At 42.4% G+C, this 24,041-nt stretch overlaps 1 protein-coding gene across 1 annotated transcript in view; it reads left to right on the top strand.

The window, feature by feature from the left end:
* DOCK5 (dedicator of cytokinesis 5) overlaps positions 1 to 24,041 on the top strand; it is a 262,201-nt gene that overhangs the window by 202,166 nt on the left and 35,994 nt on the right. Inside the window, exons 28-39 of the mRNA XM_060178855.1 lie at positions 530 to 628; positions 1,650 to 1,744; positions 4,436 to 4,514; positions 7,192 to 7,292; positions 9,057 to 9,115; positions 9,460 to 9,614; positions 10,397 to 10,482; positions 14,749 to 14,908; positions 16,742 to 16,782; positions 17,368 to 17,458; positions 21,291 to 21,410; positions 23,822 to 23,911. Of these exons, the coding sequence (XP_060034838.1) occupies positions 530 to 628; positions 1,650 to 1,744; positions 4,436 to 4,514; positions 7,192 to 7,292; positions 9,057 to 9,115; positions 9,460 to 9,614; positions 10,397 to 10,482; positions 14,749 to 14,908; positions 16,742 to 16,782; positions 17,368 to 17,458; positions 21,291 to 21,410; positions 23,822 to 23,911 (1,176 nt within the window). The remainder of the gene's footprint in view (positions 1 to 529; positions 629 to 1,649; positions 1,745 to 4,435; positions 4,515 to 7,191; positions 7,293 to 9,056; positions 9,116 to 9,459; positions 9,615 to 10,396; positions 10,483 to 14,748; positions 14,909 to 16,741; positions 16,783 to 17,367; positions 17,459 to 21,290; positions 21,411 to 23,821; positions 23,912 to 24,041) is intronic.

Genomic DNA, 24,041 nt, shown 5'->3' with positions numbered 1-24,041 from the left:
ACTCTGGGGTGGTAGAGTTGGAGGCTTGCCATTGCCGTCTAGCAGAGAATTGTCATTTCCTGTCACCTTCCCTGCTCCTCCACTCTCAGTGTCACCACCTCTGTTTTTCTCTTCCAAACTCATTTGTTTGTGTGATCTAAATATGTCAGACATTTTTCCATGGACCACAACTCACAACTGTCTCAACAGAAACAGCAAATTGAAAAGTGGTTACCCTTTCACTGATAGTCTAGCTGAGATCTTAGAATTCGTATCCCTTGACCTATATACAGGATTCCACCCATCACAGCTGGTAACAGAATGAGTAAAGCCCTTCACAGCCTACTTTATTGACTCAAACCTGGTAGGAGGCCATTTTAAGCAGAAAAAGCAAAGTTGACACCCTTGGGATCTTGAGAATGTTACATATGCTTCCATTTTGATGGGGCGACTGCCCAGGTGATTAGATAGAAAAGCAAAACACATGGACTCATCTTATTTTGTCATTAATGGCTTAAGGCGTCTTATGTTTGTTTTCTTCTCCTTCCAGGGGAGTTTTGTCGCTTGCATGATTGCCATCCTGAGGCAGATGGAGGACAGCCACTACACCCATTACATCACCACTTTCAAAACCCCGCTTGATGTCACTGTAAGTTGTCTCCATTGGGTGTTGGTAACCTGAAGACTTCTAATTTCTGCCAATAGAAAAGAATGATCAAAACTGAGAGTCATGGCCCATGGTTTTCTTCCTACCCACCTCCACTGCTATATAACTATCTACCATGATTAAAATAAAATAAAAGTCTAGATCCTTAATCCCTATATGTAATAGGATATTTTAAATTGTTTTTGTTTTTTTGTTTTTATTTCTACCAGGATTATTGCTGGGACTCAGTGCCTGCATGAAAATTCCACCACTGCAGGTGGCTACCCTTTCTTTTCTTTTCTTTTTGTTTTGTTTTATTTTGTTTGATAGGGCAGAGAGAAATTGGGGGGGGGGTAATAGAGATGGACAGGGACAGAAAGATGCCTACGGTACTGGCTTCACTGCTCATGAAGCTCCCCCTCCCCCTACACTGCTATGTACACTGCTATGACCTCACTTTAAGCACTAGAGTCCTTTTTTAAGGCTACATATGATAATATTCCTGAATTAGGAGACATCATAGCTCTGCTTCTTATTAGCATTTTCATTCTCTTCTAACAATATCAAAGAATTAGTCAGAGGTCATGCAAGTCTGTTTTCTCACAGTTGTTGGTGAATTTATTTTAAGTCCAGTAGATCTATTCAGAGAACACCTAGCAGGATACTAACAATATCTGACTCAAAACATTTGGGTGTCCAGAACCTCAAGTATTCCTCCCTACATGCTAGTTTCTAACACCTTAAGCAAATCATTTTTCTTTTGCAACCACAATTTTATCATTTATAAAATGTGGGCAGTATTTTTTACCTTATCTTTCTTTTCAGCTTCCACAATGTAAAAAATCAAGTTGCCTGTTAGTTCTAAGGAGGTTTTATTATTCCTGAAGGCCTACTGAAGAGATGGGCTGTAATTGTGGGACTGAATATCTTGTTGTGATACAGAGGTTCTTCTCCACAATGGTGATAAAACCTGGGACTGCAACTCAATTTCTCCCCCCAACCATTCCTCCATTGTTCTCTGCAGGATTTCCTCATGGAAACTTTCATCATGTTTAAGGATCTGACTGGGAAGAATGTCTATGCCAAAGACTGGATGGTCATGAATATGACACAGAACAGGTAAGATTGCCCTTGGTGGAGCCCCAAGCCACCTGACTCTGGAGTAGGTTTTGTTCTGGTAACTAGCTGTCAGCTTGTGCTGTTAGACGTCTTTGCCTGAAATGCGCCATCTGTGAAGTCAGGGTTCTCCCATTCCATAGTCATAGTTACTCATAGTTTCACCTGGGTTGCACTTATCGCTCCAACTCAGGCTCTCTACTCTCTCTGAGAGAGAGATTCTAGGTTCCTCCTTGCTCTCGTGCTATTTGTCAACAGTCAGCTTTACCATGGCATTTTTCAGCAGCTCTAGATGGTCTCCTTCACCCTGACTTCTTTCTTTATTTATTTTTTTACTTTGTTGCCCTTGTTGTTTTATTGTTGTTGTGGTTATTATCATTGTTGTTATTGATGTTGTTGTTGGATAGAACAGAGAGAAATGGAGAGAGGAGGGAAAGACAGAGAGGGGAGATGCTTCACCACCTGTGAAGCATCCCCCCTGCAGGTGGGGAGCCAGGGGCTCCAACTGGGATCCTTACACTGGTCTGTGCTCTGTGCCATGTGCACTTAACCTGTTGTGCTACCGCCCGCCACCCCCCCATCTTTACCCTTTTTAAAAAATTTTTTTATTTATAAAAAGGAAACATTGACTAAACCATAGGATAATAGGGATACAACTCCATATAATTCCCACCATCAGAACTCTGTATCCCATCCCTTCCCCCTGATAGCTTTCCTATTCTTTAACCCTCTGGGAGTATGGACCCAAGGTCATTGTGGGATACAGAAGGTTGAAGGTCTGGCTTCTGTAATTGCTTCCCCGCTGAACATGGGAGTTGACAGGTTGATCCATACTCCCAGCCTGTCTCTCTCTTTCCATAGTGGGGAAGGGCTCTGGGGAAGCAGAGCTCTAGGATACACTGGTGGAGTTGTCTGTCCAGGGAAGTCTGGTCAGTATCATGCTAGCATCTGGAACCTGGTGATTGAAAAGAGTGTTAACATACAAAGTCAAACAAATTGTTGACCAATCATGGACCTAAAGGCTGGAATAGTGCAGATGAAGAGTTGGGGGGGGGGGTTTTCCTCCATTTTTGTAGATAGCTAGTTGGCATATTTTAGTTATATTCCAAAGGGCCTGTGGCTATACTAGTTTTGTTGTTGTTATTGTTGTTGTTGTTGTTTTCCCTGAGCCTGAAATCTGATATGCAGGTGGAGCCAAGTTATGGGAAGATGATGTCATGGCTGGAAAAAGGACCAGAATGCTGGATCAGGGAGGGAAGGGATATATGGGAAAGGGGTATAAATATTGTTGACTGTAAACCCCATCAATTTGATGTGATCTGGGGTCCATATTGAGCTTAGGAGCCTATGTGACCTCTGCATCCCTCTAGATCCGAGCTCACATTCTGTGGTCATGAGTAGGGACATTCCAAGCTGCACCTGAGATAGATGGGTCGATATTGGGGCACTTTAGAATGTTCATCCTGACTTCTAAGGCCTCTGTGGCCTGGCCCGCCCTCCTTCTCCTGCCTCATCTTGAACTGCTGCCCTCTGTATGTATATGATCTGTACCCCCAACTCAGCTGGCCTCTCAGGAGTCTCTGAACTCCTCTGGTGTTTTTCTTCATATATTTCTTCCATCTATAGTGACCTCCCAAAATCTCTGGTCTTCAGCTTGCCACCCATCCCTGCAGGTCCTTCTCAAATACCATCTCTAAAGGAAATCTTTTAACCTGAATGTCATCTTTTGTTTCCTTTTGAGTCATCTGTATTGAGTTTCCTGTGCTGTTGGGTCTTGGTTTGATGTATAGGTTGCAAATGGTCCCCACAAGATTACAGACTTCTTTATTTTTATTTTATTTTATTTTTGCCTCCAGGGGTATCGCTGGAGCTTGGTGCCTGCACTATGGATCCACTGCTTCTTTTTTTCTTTCTTTTTTGATAGGACAGAAATTGAGAGCAGAGGGGAAGATAGAGAGGGAGAGAGAAATAGACACCTGCCAACCTGCTCCATTGCTTGTAAAACGACCCTCCTGCAGGTGGGGAGTCAGGATCTCAAAGTGGGATCCTTGTGCAGGTCCATGCACTTCGTACTATGTGCACTTAACTCAGTGCACCACTGCCCAGCCAGTGCTTTGCAATTGTCTATCTACAACAAATACATTTAGGATTAGAAAATAAAGTCAGTCTGGGGGGGGGGGGAGATATACACATATGTATACATATATGTAATGTATAATTTATTATGATCATGTTATTCAAGTGCTTACTGAAAATTTAAAGAGCTATTAAATTTTTTAAAAATCATTATTACAAGCATTATTGCATTATTGATACCTGATTCAGAAAATCCCTCCCAAGTATATACCAGTTAGAGAAAAAGAATGGCATCAATACCCTTAGACATTCAATAGAAATATCACAGTTAAGTGCAAAAACTCCTGATCCAATGCTCAGGAGACTTGGTCTCTCATCCTGGCTCTGCTCCCCTCAACTGACTCCATTTAGATACAGTCTTGAATGGCTTCTGCAGTCATCTCTCGAATCTGACCTTCACTGTCCTTCTCTTTAAGTGCTATCTTGGTGGTTCCTAAGAGCCCCAAGAGATCAAAAGGTCTCATGTCATCAAGTCTAGGTTTGGTTTGGTTCAGTTTGTAAGCTACGAGGAAAGTGTTCATAAAGCTGTCTTCTTTATTCAGTGTTTTCTTTCCACAGGGTTTTCCTTCGTGCTATCAACCAGTTCGCTGAGGTTCTCACAAGACAATATATGGATCAGACAAACTTTGAACTCCAGGTAAGCTTGTACCTCACCTCAGGGTTCCTAAATTCTCAGCCTAGGCAAGAGAATGATTTCTCCTTCTTCTTCTTCTTCTTCTTCTTCTTCTTCTTCTTCTTCTTCTTCTTCTTCTTCTTCTCCTTCTCCTTCTCCTTCTCCTTCTCCTTCTCCTTCTCCTTCTCCTTCTCCTTCTCCTTCTCCTTCTCCTTCTCCTTCTTCTTCTTTTAATATTTTATTTATTATTGGGTAGAAACAGAAATTGAAAAGTGCGAGGGAGATAGAAAGGGACAGAGAGACACCTGCAGCCCTGCTTCTCTACGTGTGAAGCTTCCCCTCTGCAGGTGGGGGCCAGGGGCTTGAACCTGGGTCCTTGTGCACTGTAATGTGAGTGCTTAACCAGGTGCCCCACTGCCTGGCCCTGGCAAGAGAACTATTTCATTTTAGAAAATATCATTTTAGATGCCATCAGAAATGCAGAAATTTCCTTTTCTCCTTTCCCTAAAACCCATAGTCCTGTCACTCTGCCCTCCAAACAGAATAAAATAAAGTATTTGTCCTCTTTCTTTAAAGGTTAGAGTTTTTGTTTGTTTTGTTTTATTTTACAAGATAATAGGGGTATAGTTCTACACCACACCCACCACCAAACTTCTGAGTTCCCAACCCCACTAGCAGGAACCACCATAGTTTTCCTAAGGTTAAAGGTTTGACTTTAACCTTTTTTCAATATATACATTTTTTAATTTTTATTTATAAAATGGAAATATTGACAAGACCATAGGATAAGAGAGGTACAATTCCATACAGTTTCCACCACCAGAACTCCATATGCCATCTCCTTCCTTGAAAGCTTTCTTATTCTCCCCCCCCCCTTTTTTTTTTGCCTCCAAGGTTATTGCTGGGGCTCAGTGCCTGCACCATGAATCCACTGCTCCTGGAAGCTATATTTCCTCCCTTTTGTTGCCCTTGTTGTTGTAGCCTTGTTGTAGTTATTATTGTTGTTGTTGATGTCGTTCATTGTTGGATAGGACAGCAAAATGGGGGGGAGGAGACAGACACCTGCAGACCTGCTTCATCGCCTGGACTCCTCTGCAGGTGGGGAGCCAGGTGCTCGAACAGGGATCATTATGCCATCCTTGCGCTTCGCACCACGTGCGCTTAACCCGCTGCGCTACCGCCCGACTCCTGAGAAATATGGGTTTTGTAGAGAATAGGGAAGGTTCCTGCTATCTTAGGGTTTAGAAGATAACGGATAATCAAAAGAAGAAAGCTGGAAAGCAAATATTGGTTTGTTGGAGAAGTCATGATGTATATGTTCCTATTTTTCTTTTTTAAAAAATATTTTATTTATTTATTCATGAGAATGATAGGAGGAGAGAGAGAAAGAGCCAGACATCATTCTAGTTGGTACATGTACTATTGGGGATTGAACTTGGGACCTCATGGTTGAGAATCCAGTACTTCATCCACTGTGCCACCACCCAGACCGCTATGTTTCTGTTTTTCTATGTAAAAAAATGTGTCACATATTTTTCCAACAACCCAATACCCCCACTTCCTCTATAATGTAACTAATACACACACTTACACACACACCTGTGCTTACAAATAGGCATATAAATATATCTCTGCCTACAAACTGTTTAATTTCTAAAGAGAAAAAACTGTGTTTGAAAGTCCACAATGTTAGCAAAACTAGCTCCATCTTAATGCAGAAAAGGAATCAAGCTGTATAAGCCTTTGGTAATCTATTTAGTCTACCTTAGTACCCTGTCTATGATCTTTTCAGTTACCTTAAATGTTTTCAAAGTATCTTAATGAATAAATGCAGTCAGTTGTATAACTGGGTTATAACTAATTTAACTAAATTATTTTCATGGGCATTTAGCTATTTGTTTGTTTGTTTTCCCTGTTATCCTAAATAGTACCATGAGGACCTGTCTTATTTTATTTTTATTTATTTATTTGTTTATTTTTTGCCTCCAGAGTTATTGCTGGGGCTTGGTGCCAGCACTATGAATCCACTACTCCTGGAGGCCATATTTTCCTTTTGTTGCCCTTGTTGTTTATCATTGTTGTTATTATTGTTGTTATTGCTGTCATTGCTGTTGGATAGGACAGAAAGAAATCAACAGAGGAAGGGTAGACAGAGAGGGGGGAGAGAAAGACACCTGCAGACCTGCTTCACTGCTTGTGAAGCAACCCCCCTGTAGGTGGGTAGCCGGGGGCTCGAACACTGATCTTTACACCAGTCCTTGCGCTTCACGCCACATGCACTTAACCCGCTGTGCTACCGCCCGAGCCCCCCCGCCCCCCGTCTTGTTTTAAACACTCATGCCTTCTTTGCCAGAACAAAACCCTAAAATATTCATTGGCTTAAAAGTTCCAGCAGAATCGTTGAACTTCTAATCCATATTGCTTAAGCTGCCTTCTATAAATAGGCAGGCTTCCTGGCAATAATGGTCCTTAGTTCCAAAGTTTGCATTTTCTCTTGACAAACAATTAATAATACTAAGTATCAAAAGTTCCAAGGTCAAATGACTGAAACACAGAGAAGAAAAAGCTCAGTAGATTTTATTTATCCTCGGCAGGTGACTTTCTACTATAAGTACCAGCTTTTCACAACCCTCACTAATGCCATTTTCCATCTGAATGTCATTGTCTCTTTCTTTTTGCCCACACAATTCACTTTGCACAGCTCTGGAACAATTACTTCCATTTGGCCGTAGCTTTTCTCACGCACGAGTCCCTCCAGCTCGAAACCTTCTCTCAAGCCAAGCGCAACAAAATTGTAAAAAAGTAAGTGCCCCCTTCATCTTGCTCAAGCCTGTGAAGACGACTCTTCCATTTCTCTTCAGTACAGAATCTATGACTCAAGTTATCAGTAAAATGGGCTTTCAGATGATAAGGGGGGGGGGCTTTCATTTATCACTCATCAGAACTTAATTTTCTCCCAGTCTCAAGACCCCATCCACTTTCCCATAAACTATGTTCTTCTTGCGGTCGTTTTACTTTCATTTTAATGAGAAATAGAGAGACGTATAGAACAAAACCAGAGCACTCTTCAGCTCTGGCTTATGATGGTGCTAGGGATTGAACATGGGATCTCAGAACCTCAGGTATGAACGTCTTTTAGAAAACCATTATCTGAGAAGTCGGGCGGTACGTAGCACAGCGGGTTAAGTGCACACGGCGCAAAGCACAAGGACCAGCGTAAGGATCCCGGTTCGAGCCCCCGGATCCTCACCTGCAGGGGAGTTGCTTCACAGGAGGTAAAGCAGGTCTGCAGGTGTCTATCTTTCTCTCCCCCTCTCTATCTTCCCCTCCTCTCTCTATTTCTCTCTGTCCTATCTAACAACGACGACGACATCAATAACAACAATAACTACAACAACAATAACAACAAGAGCAACAAAAGGGAAAATAAATAAATAAAATTTTTAAAAAATTAAAGAAAACCATTATCTAGGGCCAGGCAGTGGTGCACCTGATTAAATGCACACATTACAATGCACAAGGATCCAGGTTCAAACCTCTACTCCCTACTTGCAGGGGGGAAGATTCAGGAGTGGTGAAGCAGGGCTGCAGCGGTCTCACTCTCTGTCTCCTCCTTCCCCTCTTAATTCTCTCTGTCTTCCCAGCTCCCCAGTCCTGGGTTTGTTTGTTTTTTATATTTTATTTGGGTAGAGACCTATTGAAATCAAGAGAGGAGTAAGGAGATAGAGAGGGAGAGAGAAACACCTGCAGCACTGCTTCACCACTTGCAAAATTTTCCTCTTGAAGCTAGAGGCTAGGGGCTTGCTCCCTTGGCCTTGTGTATTGTAGCACTTGCAGTCAACCAGGTGCAATCACTGCCTCTCCCCGCCCCCCACCCCGCCCCACCGCTGATGTTCTTTTTATAGACTCTGTTCTTGGAGAGGCACAAAGGATAGCCAGTCCTCCTGTCTCACAACAGCTGCCCCTCTGCCCGCAGCTTATCCGAATTGCAGACCTAGTGCCTCTCACTCCCACTTTGCAAAGTGATGCCTTTGACACAGTAGCTCTTCTTCTCAGCCACTTCTGTAGAGAAGCCAAGATGACTACATTGCCTCAGAATACCCCTCTACCACACACACACTTTCCTAGCTTGAAGTTTAAAATCAATTTATACAGGAAAGTGACGGAAGATTTAGGAAAGCTTTTCCTTGCTTTTATCTCAGATCTGTGTCGGAGAGTTCATTGAGTACCTGGACCCTCAACAACTGAGTAATTAAAAAAGAAAAAAAAAAAAAACACTTGAGAAATTTATCACTCAGTACTATGATTTATTTCCCTTGCCAGAATATCTGGGATCCCAGCCGGATTATTTAGAATCCCTCTACCTCTGGTCCCTCCCCTGTGTCTGGGTTCTCTTTGGGGGGCTTGTTTAGATATTGACCTTATCACTTCAAGTAGCTTTTGCCTTCCAAAGTGCTATGAATGTGATGTAGAGAAACCCTGGCTTGTAAAATTCACTTTGTCAGTGTATTACATGGATTCATTTCCACTATAAATCATTTCCTTGGTTTACGATCTTCTTCCTAGATACGGGGACATGAGAAAGGAAATTGGCTTTAGAATCCGGGACATGTGGTATAACCTGGGTGAGTGGAAGATGTTGAATTGTACAACTCCAGTGTGATAAACTTCCCACAGTCAAATCTGTTTTAATTCCAGTAAGCCTACAATTTGTTCATTTCTGTGTCTGGAAGTGAAAGTTGACTGGTGGGTTTCAAAAACTGATCTCAGCTGTGGCATTGACACTAAACTGTCTCTTATTCGGCCATTCATATAGTATCAGAAGACAATTTCCATCACACACTTCTGAGAGAAGTTGATATACCCTCATAAATGTTTTTTCTTTCCTTACGGGGCCTGTGGAGGAAGACTGTAACACTTTACTTTCAGTGAGATTAGTTTTTAATACCCTTACTATATCTCATTCTAGGTCCCCACAAAATCAAATTCATTCCGTCCATGGTGGGCCCCATTCTGGAGGTCACATTGACCCCTGAAGTAGAACTCCGGAAAGCCACCATCCCCATTTTCTTTGATATGATGCAGTGTGAGTTTAATTTCAGTGGAAATGGCAATTTCCACATGGTAAGAATGATAGACCTATAATCTTACTAATATGGGTATATAGTTGAGTCTTATTTATGGCCTTTCTAAATATAGAAGTATTGACCTGAATAATACAAATTGGAGTTGATATATTAAAAAAAAAACTTTGTAAAGCAATTACAGATAGAATCAGATACTGTAAGCCATAGTCTAGAGCAATCATTTTGCTGTATGTATTTCCTAAAGCGGTTCTCTGTCCCTGTATAAATAAAGTATAGCATTATTAACCATTTTAATCTTAGCTCTTGATTCATGGCAGAGAGTAAAATGTAGTGGATGGGAGAGGGAACTCTTTTGTTGTTATGTAGTTGAGACAGTCATGCAGAGGCATCTGGCTTTAAGTTCTCACCTTGCATATATATTTAAATTTCCTTATCTATGCAACATATTAATATATGAAAAATTTGCAGTTATGAAACTCCACAGAAGCAGTTGCACTGCCTAGACTTACACAAGAAACAAAAGTAGTATGGAAAAATTAGAACAATTGAGCTATGTTTGCAAGTGTAGTTGAAGGAGGAAAATCATGTTTGGGTTTTTTGTTTGTTTGTTTGTTTTCTGGAAAGGATAGTAGCATGAGACAGGTTTAGCAAGTTTTAATAGGACCTTGATGTGTGATTAATGGTTAACATGAAAAATGTTGCTGAAAACAGTTCACAACTCAGTAAAGGATTGGGCTAAGCATAGGTGGGCTGGCTGTGTGTCATTCATGTCCCCTAAGGAGATGGCATTGCCCTGAGACATTCTGCCTCTGCTTTCAGTTTGAGAATGAGCTGATCACAAAGCTGGACCAAGAGGTAGAAGGGGGAAGAGGAGATGAACAATACAAGATCCTTTTGGAAAAACTGTGAGTATTTCTACGACAAAACTCAAATTGGTTTCGGCTTTACATAGTGGTAGAGAGACTGTAGCTTCTGCTGTACTTGCAGGCCTGCCAAGAAGTCCAGAATCACCAGGGTCACGGCTGCAGTTGGGTGTTGTCGGGATCGATGGAGTTTCACCCTATCTAGTGCTGACATTTGTTTCTCTGCTGTGAATCAAATGTCCATGTTTCCCTGGCCAGCCTGGCCCTAGAGAACAGAACAGATGGAAGAGAGGGGACTTATGCCAACCAGTGGCATCATGCCCAGTGTTTGAATTGCTGAACTTCAACAAAAGTGTTCACACCTCTAATTATGGCTCCAGAACACTTTAAAGGAGAAGGGAGGAGGAAAAAAAGGTTGCAAGATCCACTTTTCATTTAAATATATATGCATATATATTTAAATGAAAAGTGGATATATATATCTTACCTCTGAAGGTGAAGAGCACCAGGTGTATTTCAGCAAGGTTAGCCTTTTCACTGTCTCTCCTTTGCCCCCTCCTCCCCACACCCACACAGCCAGGTCTGCCTGTGTTCACATATTCACCACTGCTTCCCGCCCACCACACACACACATACAGACCCCCACCTTCACCTTCTTGCTAGTGTATTTCTCTGCAAAGTACAAGGACCGGCATAAGGATCCAGTTCAAGCCCTGAATCCCCACCTGCAGGGCGGTGAAGCAGGTCTGCAGGTGTCTGTCTTTCTCTCCCCATCTCTGTCTTCTCCTCCTCTCGATTTCTCTCTGGCCTATTCAAAAATAAAAATAACAACAAGGACAACAAAAATGGGCAAAATGGCCTCTAGGAGCAGTGGATTTGTACTGCAGGCACCAAATTCCAGCTCTAACCCTGGAGGGAAGAAGAAGAAGAAAAAAAAAGTAGCTACTTTTTACCTATATGTGGATTGTAGGTGATTAAAACATACAAACTTGCAATGACAAAAAAAGGGGGGTTTGTTCTATGATCATAGCAGCACAATTTGTAATCGCCAAAATCTGGAAGTAATCTAGGTGTCCAAGAACAGAGTGGCTGAGTTAAGTTTTGGTCTGTATACACAATGGAATAGTACTCAGCTATTAAAAATGGTGAATTCACCTTCTTCTCCCCATCTTGGATGGAGCTTGAAGGAATCATGTTAAGTCAGATAAGCCAGGAAGAGAAGAATGAATATGGGATGGTCCCACTTATAGACCGAAATAAGAAAATAAGAACAGAAGGGAAAGCACAAAGCAGAACTTATACCAGAGTTGCCATATTGCACTAAAGTAAAGGACCTGGGTGGGGTGGGGGGCAGTGTTTAGGCCTACAACATGATGGCAGAGGAGGACTTAGGTGAGGGGTTAGAATGTTATGCAGAAAACTGAGAGATGTTACACATGTACCAACTAATGTTTTTTACTGTTGGCTGTAAACTATTGATCCCCCAATAAAGAAAAAAATTGGGTTGTTGGAAAAGTTTTGATGCGCTTTTGCATGGAATAATATGTCATGACTTTTCTGACAAGCCAATCTAATATTAACCAAATGATCTCTCAGACTTTGTGAGAATGATGATGGTTATGGGAGGAGGACAGAATTTGGGGATAGGCGTGGTGTGGGACTGTACCACTGAAATCTTCAGACTCTGTAAGCCATTATTAAATCAATAATCATAATAAACCAGTGGCTAAAAACACATTTAGATATTGGGTTGACAGAGAGATTGTGCTTCGAAATCCTTTATAAGGGCTGGGAAGTGAAGCACCTGGTAGAGTACACACACATCACCATGTGCAAGGACCTGGGTTCAAGTCCCCACAGAGAGAAAGTTTGATGAGTGGTTAAGCAAGACTGCATGTTCCTCTCCTTTTCTCTCCCTCTTCTCTTGGTTTTTTTTCTCTCTCCCTTATCAATAGAATGGGGAGGGGGGTTGGGAAAAAATGGCTACCTGGAGCAGTGGATTCATATGCCGGTACTAATCCCCAGCGATGACCCTGGTGGCAATAATAAAGAAACCTTTTTTCTTCATAGTGGAGGAGTTTAACTTTGGCCAATTGATTTAACCTGTCAGATACTTTTTTTCTTTTTTTTAAAAATCTGACATAATAGAGACTGTGTTTTTGGCATTGGGGTGGAGATTGAATGAGCCAGTCATATCTGTCAGAACCATCATACTGAATACATAATGTCTATGCAGATACTTTTTTGTCATCATCAAGACTTCATTCCAGGATGGTTTTTTCAGTTTGTGACCATTCTTCAGTATTCAGAACATGAGTTCTATGGAAGGCAGTTATGCTCATCACTATACCAATGGTATATATATGTATCTATATATTCCTGTAATTTTCATGATAATGAGCAACTCTATGGCCTGTTGATTGAGTTATGTAGTGAGTCAGATTGAGGGCAGACTTCCCATGTTATTTGTTTATTTATTTGTTTACTTTTAAGGAACTAGCACACTGGATATCAAAAATGGAATGGAACTGATGACTTGTTGCATTTTAAAGAACCTGAAGTTTTGGGGGGTTTTGTTTGTTTCTTTTCAATGACCCTGTCTTGATCTGTTGAGTCGCTTTTCCATTATGTCTGGTAGCTCACACTTCAAACTTGCCAGTTTATAAGTTTTGTGGTTCTGATTTCAGACAGGAACTAAATATGGAAATGATACACACATACATAATATTTACAAAGGACAAACTATTTAGCTTTTTTTTTTTTAATCATACAGCCAATTTTTCACATAAAGCGCTTTGTTTTATTCAACCTTCCTGGATCTACTAGCTCAGAAAATATGACTGTACAAATCTCCAGTACCCTAGAATTTCCTGAATCAGTTCTTTGAACTTCTTTCTTAGTTCCCCCCTTGTCTCCTAAGATTTCTCCTAATTGTCTAGAGGCTTTGCTCTATGTGAGTCCATTGAGAAAGAATTGAGTCCCAAAGTTCATTTCTTGCTACTGTGCATGTTTGTTTGTTCTTCTGATGGTAAAATACTTTTATCTGAAAAGCCATATGACAGTTTTGTACTAAGTTTCTAGATTTCCTCTAGAGTAGACATCAGGCCCAGGCTTCCCAGGATACTGTGAAGAGCAGGCAACTGAGAGAGCAAAGATTCAGAAAAGGTGATCTCGAGGCCAGGTGGTAGCACACCTGGTTGAGCATACTTTACCATGCTCATGGACTTAAGTTCAAGCCCCAGGTCCTCACCTGCAGGAGGGAAGCTTCTTAGGCAGTGAAGCAGAGCTGCAAGTGCCTCTCTGTCTCTCTCCCTCTTGACCTCCCACTCCCTTCTCAATTTTCCTCTGTCCTATCAAAATAAATAAATAAAAAGGTACAAATGGCCACCTGGGAGCAGTGGATTCATTGTATAGGCAAAGGTTCTATTTCTGGAGGGCTGGTTAAAGAAACCAAAAACCAGATAAAACTGTGGGAGATAGCTGGCCTGTACACTTTACCTAATGTGCAAGAACCCAGGTTTGAGCCCTCAGCACCACATGGGAGCACCATACACAGCACCAAGGGCAGCTCCATGAGTGGTGATGTGATGCTATAGTTTTGCCTTTTCTTGCTGTCTTTTTGGGCCCTTCCCCCCAGTCTAACATTATGTATGGAGAGAGAAGGAGGTAAGTTCCATCAGGAGCAGTACAATCATACAGGCACCCTCCCCAACATGGGGGAAGAAAGAGCTCTAAAACAACATTTGGGGAATCGGGCGGTAGCTCAGCGGGTTAAGCGCACGTGGCGCAAACCGCAAGGACTGTGGGTGGTAAGGATCCCAGTTGGAGCCTCAGCTCCCCACCTGCAGGGAAGTCACTTCACAAGCAGTGAAGCAGGTCTATAGGTGTCTATCTTTCTCTCCCCCTCTCTGTCTTCCCCTCCTCTCTCTATTTCTCTGTCCTATCCAACAATGACGATATCAATAACCACAACAATAATAACTACAACAATAATCATAAAAAACAAGGACAACCGAAGGAAAATAAATAAGTAAATATTTAAAAAAAAACATTTGGTTCTGAGATTCTAGATAATATTGAGATTTGGGCTAAGCCCTAAAAAGGAAAACACAGCCAGAGTAACTGAGTAGCTTAAACAAAGGCCCCAGGCCGGGACCAATCTTGTGCAAGATTGCCCAGGGCTGTCTGCTGCTGCCAAGGTCGTACACACAGTGACTCCTAAGTCACACTGAAATGACAGTTTGGGACAATGATTTCTCTCTCCCTCTCCCTGTCCCTCTCCCTTTCCCTCTCCCCCTCCCCCTCCAGGCTCCTAGAACATTGCCGCAAACATAAATACCTGGCCAGCTCTGGAGAAGTGTTTGCATTCCTGGTCAGCAGCCTCTTAGAGAATCTCTTAGACTACAGAACCATCATCATGCAGGACGAAAGCAAGGAGAACCGCATGAGCTGTACCGTCAACGTGCTGGTATGTGGCCATTCCCTGGAATAGAAGGAGGGCACTGCCGCCAATGCCAACCCCCCCCCCCCCATCATCCCTCAGCACAGCTTTAATTTAAGCGGTCCCACAAATACTAAGGCACCACCTCTGTGAAGTCTGTGTCCTACTGAGTCTGACTGAAACAGCTGACTCAATTTTGGACTCAAAAGACATCACCTGCTACAGACAGACCTTCAGATGCAGGTGGAAGGGGCCAGGCAGTGGTGCACCTGGTTGAGCATGGGCAGTGAATGATCTGAGTTCAAAGCCCCCTTTCCCTGCCTATAGGGAGAAGCTTCATAAGCAGTGCAGTATTGCTGTACTTGTGTCTCTCTTTCTCTCCCCCTCCTACTCTATCTCTCACTTCCCTCTCAGTTTTTCTCTGTCTCTATCCAATAAATTAAATATATAGAGATGCAGGTAGAAATAGGGATGTAAAAGACATTCTTTTTTTTTTTTTCCTCCACGGTTATCTCTGGGACTCGGTGCCTCACTACGAATCCACTGCTCCTGGAGGCTATTTTTTCCCTTTTGTTGTCCTTGTTCTTAGTGTTGTTGTTGTTGTTATTGCTATCGTTGTTAAATAGGACAGAGAGAAATCGAGAGAGGAGGGGAAGACAGAGAGAGGGAGAGAAAGACAGACACCTGCAGACCTCAGACCTCTGTTCCTGTGAAGCAATCCCCCCCCCCGAAGGTGGGAAGTCGGAGGCTCAAACTGGGAGTCTTGAGCCGGTCCAAGCACTTCATGCCATGTGCTGTGCCACCGCCTAGCCCCCAAGATAGTCCTTTTTCATTCATAAAATTTCATTCATTTCATCCATTTCATTCATTCTGTCTGCAGATCATCCTCAGCCTGTTCCTCTGTCTTGTTTTTGTTTGTTTTTTCTGCTACCACTCCTGATGTATTTTTTTTTGGGGGGGGGGCAAGGGTTTGGAGAAGAAAAATTCAGAGGTAAGGGGAATAGAGAAGGAGAGAGAGACAGTGAGACACCTGCAGCACTGCATATAATGCTTCCTCCCAGCAGGTGGGGACTAGGGTTTGAACCTGGGTCCTTGGGCATGGTAGTGTCTACTCAGCTGGGTGCACCACCACCAGGTCCCTTCTGTCTTGTTTCTATGTGGTTGCTTTGTGGTTGGGGTTACTGAGCTCAGGCTTTTAAGTATAAAAAGCATGCCATAGTTAAGTGCACGTGGCGCAAAGCGCAAGGACCGGCGGACGAGCCCCTGCTCCCCACCTGCAGGGGAGTCGCTTCACAAGCGGTAAAGCAGGTCTTCAGGTGTCCATCTTTCTCAACCCCTCTCTGTCTTCCCCTCCTATCTCCTATCCAGCAACAAACGACATCAATAACAACAACAATAAAAAACAACAAGGGCAACAGAAAGGACAATAAATAAATATTTAAAAACATGCCACAAAGTCCTCATGGTTATACAACTCTGGTCTTGCCTTTCTCTAGACATTGGTGTTTGGGATCACAGACCTTGAGATTAAAGTGCATCTTTTTCAATATAAATCAATAAGCTTCCTTGCCTGACAGATGGCTTGAGTATGAACTATTTCCTTAGACCATTTTTTTCACATTTCTCAAAAATTGGAGTTGTCTGCCCCCCCTCCTGCCTCCCGTTCTTCACATGATCTTTATAAAAATGATGCTTCCTTCTCTGAAACTCGTGGGGCTCTTTGCTAAAGAGAAAGCATTGGCTCTTTGGAAAAGGGAAACTGTGAAAAAGCAGAAGTTGTAGTTGGTCCATGGGGAACTCATCAGTGGTTTTGGATTTACACTGCTTTTATGACTCTTTCTTCTTTTTTTTTTTTTTTAGAACTTCTATAAAGAAAAGAAGAGAGAGGACATATACATAAGGTAAGCTCAAGGACACGTCTGCTGTTACCATTCATGTCAGGGCTTGGTTATTTATTTCTTAACCGTATTTCACCATCATTGCTACTTTGAGAAACACCAAAACTTAGGTGGTAGACTCCTTCCTTCCCCAGTCAAGTGTGAAATCTCTGCATAGATACACAAATCAGTGAAGTCCAAGAGGGCGTGTGGGGAAGCTCATGGAACAGAAGACTAAACAAGGCCGTCAGGCAAGGCTGCACTGGGGAGAGGCCAGGAGACGTATCGTCTTTCTACAACTGTTAGCTGGGCTCCATGCAGACCTGAACGTGAAATGCATTCAGACAGAACGTGTGTGCATTTTCTTGGGTAATGATTCTGTAGTTCTCATTAACTTCTTAGAAAGTAAACATTTCAATATCACTCTCTTGACAAATGACTGGAGTGGGAAAGGCACACTGGCAGGAAGCAAGACAAAAGATTCAGAAATAGAAGATCAAGGGATCCTTTGCTTAAGAGAAAAGGAAACACTTCACCTCACAGAGTCAGGGAGAAGAACCTAGAGGGCAGCCTAAACACAATTGCACTCCTTCTCTCCCTCCTCTACAGGTATTTGTACAAGCTGCGTGATTTGCACCGGGACTGTGAGAACTACACAGAAGCTGCTTACACACTTCTCTTGCACGCTGAGCTTTTGCAAGTAAGTAGGTCGGTTGGAGACACTCATTTCAACAGGGTGGCAGACAAAATATTGTATATCAACAGTCTTTTCAGACCCAAGTCCCGTCCGTGCATTTCAAGATTTTAATGAGAAAGACATTTCTGGGAAGGAGCTTCTTTCATCCAAGTACATTTGTAGGAACAGCTAATTTTCAGATTAAGTTTGGGGAAATGTCAGCTATCATTTGTTTTTTTCTTTAAAAAAATCCTAGGGAGTGAAGATGGTGGCTCAGTGCAAAGCTCTGGACTTGCAGGCTTAAGATTCCAAGTTCAGGGGGTCGGGCGGTGGCGCAGTGGGTTAAGCGCACGTGGCGCAAAGCGCAGGGACCGGCATAAGGATCCCGGTTCAAGCCCCCGGCTCCCCACCTGCAGGGGAGTCGTTTCACAGGCGGTGAAGCAGGTCTGCAGGTGTCTATCTTTCTCTCCTCCTCTCTGTCTTCCCCTCCCTCTCTCCATTTCTCTCTGTCCTATCCAACAACGAATTGCGTCAACAAGGGCAATAATAATAACCACAACGAAGCTACAACAAGGGCAACAAAAAGGGAGGAAAAAAATGGCCTCCAGGAGCGGTGGATTCATGGTGCAGGCACCGAGCCCAGCAATAACCCTGGAGGAGAAAAAAAAAAAAGAAAAGAAAAAAAAAAGATTCCAAGTTCAGTCCCTAGCTCTAGTCTCCTCCTCAGGGGAAAAAAAAATAGTCTTTAAAAATTTTTTAAGTTTTTTTTTTTTTTTTTTTTTTTTTTTTTTTTAGCAAATCCTTTGCCAGTAGAATGTAGCATAGAGGGCCACAGTAGTTGAAGAAGCACACATTGAGGCAGTGCTACCAGTGTCTCTCTGTCTCTCTAAATTCTTCTTTCCCTTCAATTTCTCCCTGTCCAATAAATAAAGAAAAGAAAAAAATCTAAAAATAATAATAGATGTGAAAATATTCAGAAAAGTGCCAAGAAATGTGTTGTAAATGAGTAAGTATTGTCCACAGGATGCTTTGCTGGTCATAGCCTCTGAATAAAACCGTACTGTCCCCACACCTTCAGACACCTAATTGGTGACTAGGTTCAAAATATTAAATGAAGAAAGGAGAGTCTCTTCATCAAGTGGTACTGGAAAAAAATGGGTTGAAACATGCAGAAGAATGAAATGAAACCGGACCACTACCTCTCACCATGCACTGAAGCAAATTCCAAGTGGACTGAAGATTTGGGTGTTAGACCAGAGATCATCAAATATTTAGAGGAAAACATTTGCCAAATTCTTTTCAATCTAAGCTTTAAAAGCATATTCAGTGACTCAAGTACCTCTGCAAAGGAAACCAAAACAAAAATAAGCCAGTGGGACTAACAGCTTCCCCAAGGCAAAAGGAGCCACCAGTAAAGCTGAGAGACCCCCTTAGAGAATAGGAGACCTCTACATGCCACACATTGGACAAAGGACCAATAGCCAAAATATATCAAAAGCTCACCAAACCGACGACAACAACAACAACAACAAAAAAAGCACAGACAAAATAGGAAGAGAGAGGCTAAGCAGTTGTATGCACACATTATGTGCAAAAATTCTGCCTCAAATCCCAAGTCCCCACCTGCAGGGGGACACTTCCTGAGCTATGAAGCAGTGCTGCAGGTGTCTATATTTCCCCCAACCCTATCAATTTCTCTCTGTCTTCAGTAAATAAATAAAATATGTAGCAACAAAGGGAAGAAAGGAAAGAAGTAGACATGTAGACATTAGGAATGGTAGATTCGCCAAGCAGGCACCAAGTCCCATAAACCTATTAACAACAACAACAACAAAAAAAAGACAGAAAGAATACATGGGGAGAGGACATGAACAGAATCTTTAGCAAAGATGAGATTCAAAGGGCCAACGGACATGGGGGAAAAATACTCAAAGTCATCAATTATTGGAGAAATGCAAGCAAAGACAACAGTGAGATACTGTTTTATGCCTGTGAGACTGTCACATTAGAAAGGACAGTAATGAGGGTCGGGCAGGTAGTGCAATGGGTTAACTGTACGTGGCACAAAACACAAGGACCAGTGTAAGGATCCTGGTTCGAGCCCCAGGCTCCCCCACCTGCAGGGGAGTCGCTTCACAAGCGGTGAAGCAGGTTTGCAGGTGTCTCTCTTTTTTCCCCCTCTTTGTCTTCCCCTCCTCTCTCCATTTCTCTCTGTCCTATCCAACAACGACGACATCAACAACTACAACAATAAAACAACATGGGCAACAAAAGGGAAAATAAACAATAAAAAACTTATTTAAAAAAAAGAAAGGACAGTAATAACAAATTTTGATGAGGATGTTAGAGAAAAGGAAACTCTTCTACACGGCTAGTGGGAATGCAGACTGGTTCACCCCCTGTGGAAAAGTCTGGAAACTTCTCAGAAAGCTAAAAATGCACCTACCCTATGACCTGGTATTTCCTCTCCTGGGGATTTATCCAGAGGAAGCAAATATACTCTGAAGAAATGTCTGTATACCTATGTTCCTAACAGCACAATTTTAACAGCCCAAGCTTGGAAGCAACCCAGTTGCCTAACAACAGGTTGTGATGCAATGGAATACTACACAGCTATTAAAAAGGAAGTCATCTCCTTCACCTCATTCTGAATGGAGCTTGAAGGAAATCATGTTAAGTGAGAAAAGACAAAAATGAGAAGGATAAATAAATACCAGATGATCTCACTCTTAGGTGTAACTTAAACAAGGACAGAAAGGGGAAAACACAAAGTGAAACCTGAACTGATTTCAGTGTACTGTACGAAAGCAAAGGACTCTGGGAAAATATGTAGAGGGTGGAGCTGGGGTAGGGAGTGGCTTTCAGACCCTGGTACATGGTGAGGGAAAAGGATCTCAGCTGGGAGTGAGAGTGTTTTGTAGAACCTGTCACAGGGAGATGAGAGATTATACCCATATGTCAACAACTGTACTGTAAGCCTTTAACCTCCCAATAAAGGAAGAAAATAAAACTGTATTGTACCAGGGATACAAATGCATAAATGTATTCCTATATAACCTGGATCTCAACCAAGTAGTTCTTGCTCTGACAATGGGTCTAATTTTGCCAACACCAGTCTTTTGATTAGACAGCAACTCAAACTTAACATGTTGGAAGGATACTCCCCTCCCCTCCTTGATATATCCCTACCTCTTCTTGATGGCGTCTTTCCTTCTGCTCCTTCTGCTTGGTTTTGTATATGTATGTGATACATACAAATTAGTGGTGCACATGCTACATTCCTGTCTCCACTACTCACCAGTGCTGCCATTATTTGTGCTAGTATCTGAGCTGTGGCTCCCTTTGTGAAGGGATTGTGAAGAATCCCATCCCTGCTCACCACCTGCAGTAACCTTGCTTCCTATTTTCATTCTGCTTTTATTTTCTCTCTTACCTCGTTGTTTTGATGATACCTCCTGTACAATAGCGCTTGTATAGACTGGTGATCGAGATTTTAAAATATATATGTGTTTTTGTGTGTGTGTGTGTGTGTGTGTGTTTTTGAGAAAGAAGGGGAGGGCTTGAGACAAAGAGAGCCAGCAGTATCGATTTGTCACGTGTGATGTGTTTATCCACTGTGCCACTTCCCAAGCTGCTGGCTATGTGGCCTTTATGAGAGAGAGAGAGAGAGAGAGTATGATTTTTACTCTTAAATAATCGAAGATAAATCAATGATACATACAAATACTTGAGTGACTTTTTTTTTTTTGACTGAGCTTCTATGGCCCTTTGTGTTACATTGATGTCCTCTGGTTTATTAATTTGATTAACTGGTTTCTCACTTTAATCTCTTTTGTTCCTTCTGTTTGCCTTTCAGTGGTCTGACAAGCCCTGTGCACCCCATCTGCTTCAGAGGGATAGCTACTATGTTTATACTCAGCAAGAGCTCAAAGAGAAGCTGTACCAAGAAATTATATCATATTTTGACAAAGGCAAAGTGAGTATTGGGAGGTTTGTGTTTGTCTGAGGGTAAAGAGAGAAGCAATTGAGCACTGATGTAGTTCTGCTGCTGACCTTGGAGTTAGCGCAGACTCCACAGGCTAAATACAATCTCTAGCAAGATGGTGTCACGTCAGATGCCAATCCCAAGTTCCAGGCTCCCTTAGCAACTCCCAATTTTCAATTCAGTTGACTGTAAGTGTGGGAGGGTGTCCCCTGACTCCCTCAGGGTTTGATAATATGCTGTGTATGTGACAGTGAAAAAAACTTGGTAATGTGCTTTTTTTTTTTTTTTCTTACTACAGTTTCACTTAAAAGGGTAGAATTAGGCCCGGCCAAATGAAGAAACTCACATAGCAAGATCTGTAGATTCAGAGCAGGTCACCTGATATTATCTTGCTGTGTTCACCAGACAGGAAGTTCATCTGAGCCTCGGTGCAGAGTTCTTGTTGGAGTTTCTTTACACAGGCCTCACTGAGTGAATCTTCCCCCCCTCATGAGTGAACACGATCTCCAGCCCCCTACATCCTCCCTGGAGGTCTAGGTGACAGTATGTCACTGAAGACCCCAGGCCTCTAACCACATGGGCGGTGGTTTTTGTTTGATCTTCCCTCATCCTGAGACAGCTTAGTGGCCACATTGAGTTATCTCATTAGCATAAAGCCAGGTTTGGTAGAAGAAGTTCAATGGGAATAGCAGAAACAGTCCTTCCACTTGGGAACTCCAGAGAATTAGAAGCTCTATCTCCAGGGTCAGGCAGTGGCCCTCACCTGCAGGGGAGAAGCTTCATGAGTGGTGAAGTAGTGCTCCAGGTGTCTTTCTCCCTCTTCCCCTCCTCTCTCAATTTCTGTCTGTCCTATCAATTAAAAGAAAGAGAAGAAAAGGATGAGAAAGAGGGAGGCATGGAGGAAGAGAGGGAAGAGGGGTAGAAGGGTAGACAGGCAAAAAAATAAAGAATATCTATCTCTGATCTTCCCCCACACCCAGAACCCAGAATAAAGACCAAACAGATTCTTTATTATACAGGAACAACTCATGACTTACCCTTTTATTTTTTTTTCCTCATAGCTCCCTGAATTTTGATATGTTTTAATGGGTGAAAAAGGGAATAGAACTATTCAGGTTTATTAAAAAAAAAAAAAAATGAAGATCAGTTATCTTGGTAACATTTAACCCAGTGGGGAACAGAGCAGGCAACGCAGACCTCATCTCTCCAGAACTGTAATTTTACTATCAGATAGGTGTTTGCTAGGGCCTGGTGTGTGTGTGTGTGTGTGTGTGTGTGTGTGTGTGTGTGTGTGTGTGTGTGTGTAATGTGTGCATTATTTTGTATGCATTCTCAAGAGATCTTTGACTAATACCTACCTCACACCGCAAACCCAAGTCAGCCCCTCCTTTATACCTTAGGCTACAGGTCATAAGTAACTCAGATGTTTTGATGGCCAACAAAGTAAAATACAAACATGAACTGAATCAGGAGGTTATAGAGTCTGTAGTCTATTGGAGATAGTATGCCCAGCTAAAAGGCTTTTAAAAAAAATATTTGTTCTGAATAGAGGCAGAGAAGTTGAGAGGGAAGCAGAAGATGGGCAGGGACTCCTGCAACAATACCTCATTACTTAGGAAGCTTCCCACCTGCAGGTAGAGAACAAGGGGTTGAACCCAGGTGTGCACTCAGCCAGGTCTACCATGCCCAGTGCCTAAAAGTTCAGTTTTTTAACCAAGGCACTTGCTCAGCTCTGGCTTATAATGGTACTGGGAATTGAATCTGGGATCTCGGAGCCTCAGGCTCATAGGAAAGTCTTTGTATAACCATTATGCTATCTCCCCAGCCCTTTTAAATAAAGTATAAATGTTTACCTAGGAGACATTTTATAAAATGCCAAAATTACTGACAGGCTTATTCTAGGGTATTGGCCTCTGATACCAGATATTTACATTAAGCTATAACTTACTGGGTCTTAAGTGCTTAAAGGGATTTCACACCTCAAACAACCTAACTACAAATGTGTGCACACACACTCGGCCCAAAACCATAAGCATAACCCACACCATCTTTCTCTCCCTTTGGCTCCCAGGCCTTGGCTTCAGAACTGACCCCCTCCCTTCTCTTTCAGTGAACTAAGGTGCTTTGCCCTTTCAATTTCACTTTGTTAGAGAGACAAAGGGTGTTTTTTTATGTTCTTATGAACAGAATTATTGAAGGTGCCCCTTGAGAAATCAGCTGCTCTGTAGTAGCTTTATGACATCAGAAGAATAGGGAGTAAGGTGATCGAGGAGGTGAGGTCTGTAGAAACCCAGTCCACCTGACTCCTTGCTCCCTGCTAGCGGCCTTCAAATGGCACTTGCCACTGGGTCGGTGATTGTTCTGTGCTCGTAACTCGTAATCCTGCTTTTCTTTCTCTAAAGATGTGGGAGAAGGCGATCAAAATGAGCAAAGAGCTGGCCGAGATGTACGAAAGCCAAGTATTTGACTATGAAGGCCTGAGCAATCTCCTGGTGAGTCTGGGTCAGAGGATGTCAGGTTGCCAATGGGGTTGCTGAAATCAGTGTCCACAGAAATGTTTTTGTAAGTTTTTAAAAGTCAGAATAAACATTGCCGTTGACAATGAAAACATAAACCCTGCTG

The sequence above is a fragment of the Erinaceus europaeus genome, chromosome 19, assembly GCF_950295315.1.
Source record: "Erinaceus europaeus chromosome 19, mEriEur2.1, whole genome shotgun sequence".
In the NCBI taxonomy this organism is placed as follows: domain Eukaryota; kingdom Metazoa; phylum Chordata; class Mammalia; order Eulipotyphla; family Erinaceidae; genus Erinaceus; species Erinaceus europaeus.
This window is presented reverse-complemented; position numbering and strand designations above follow the sequence as displayed.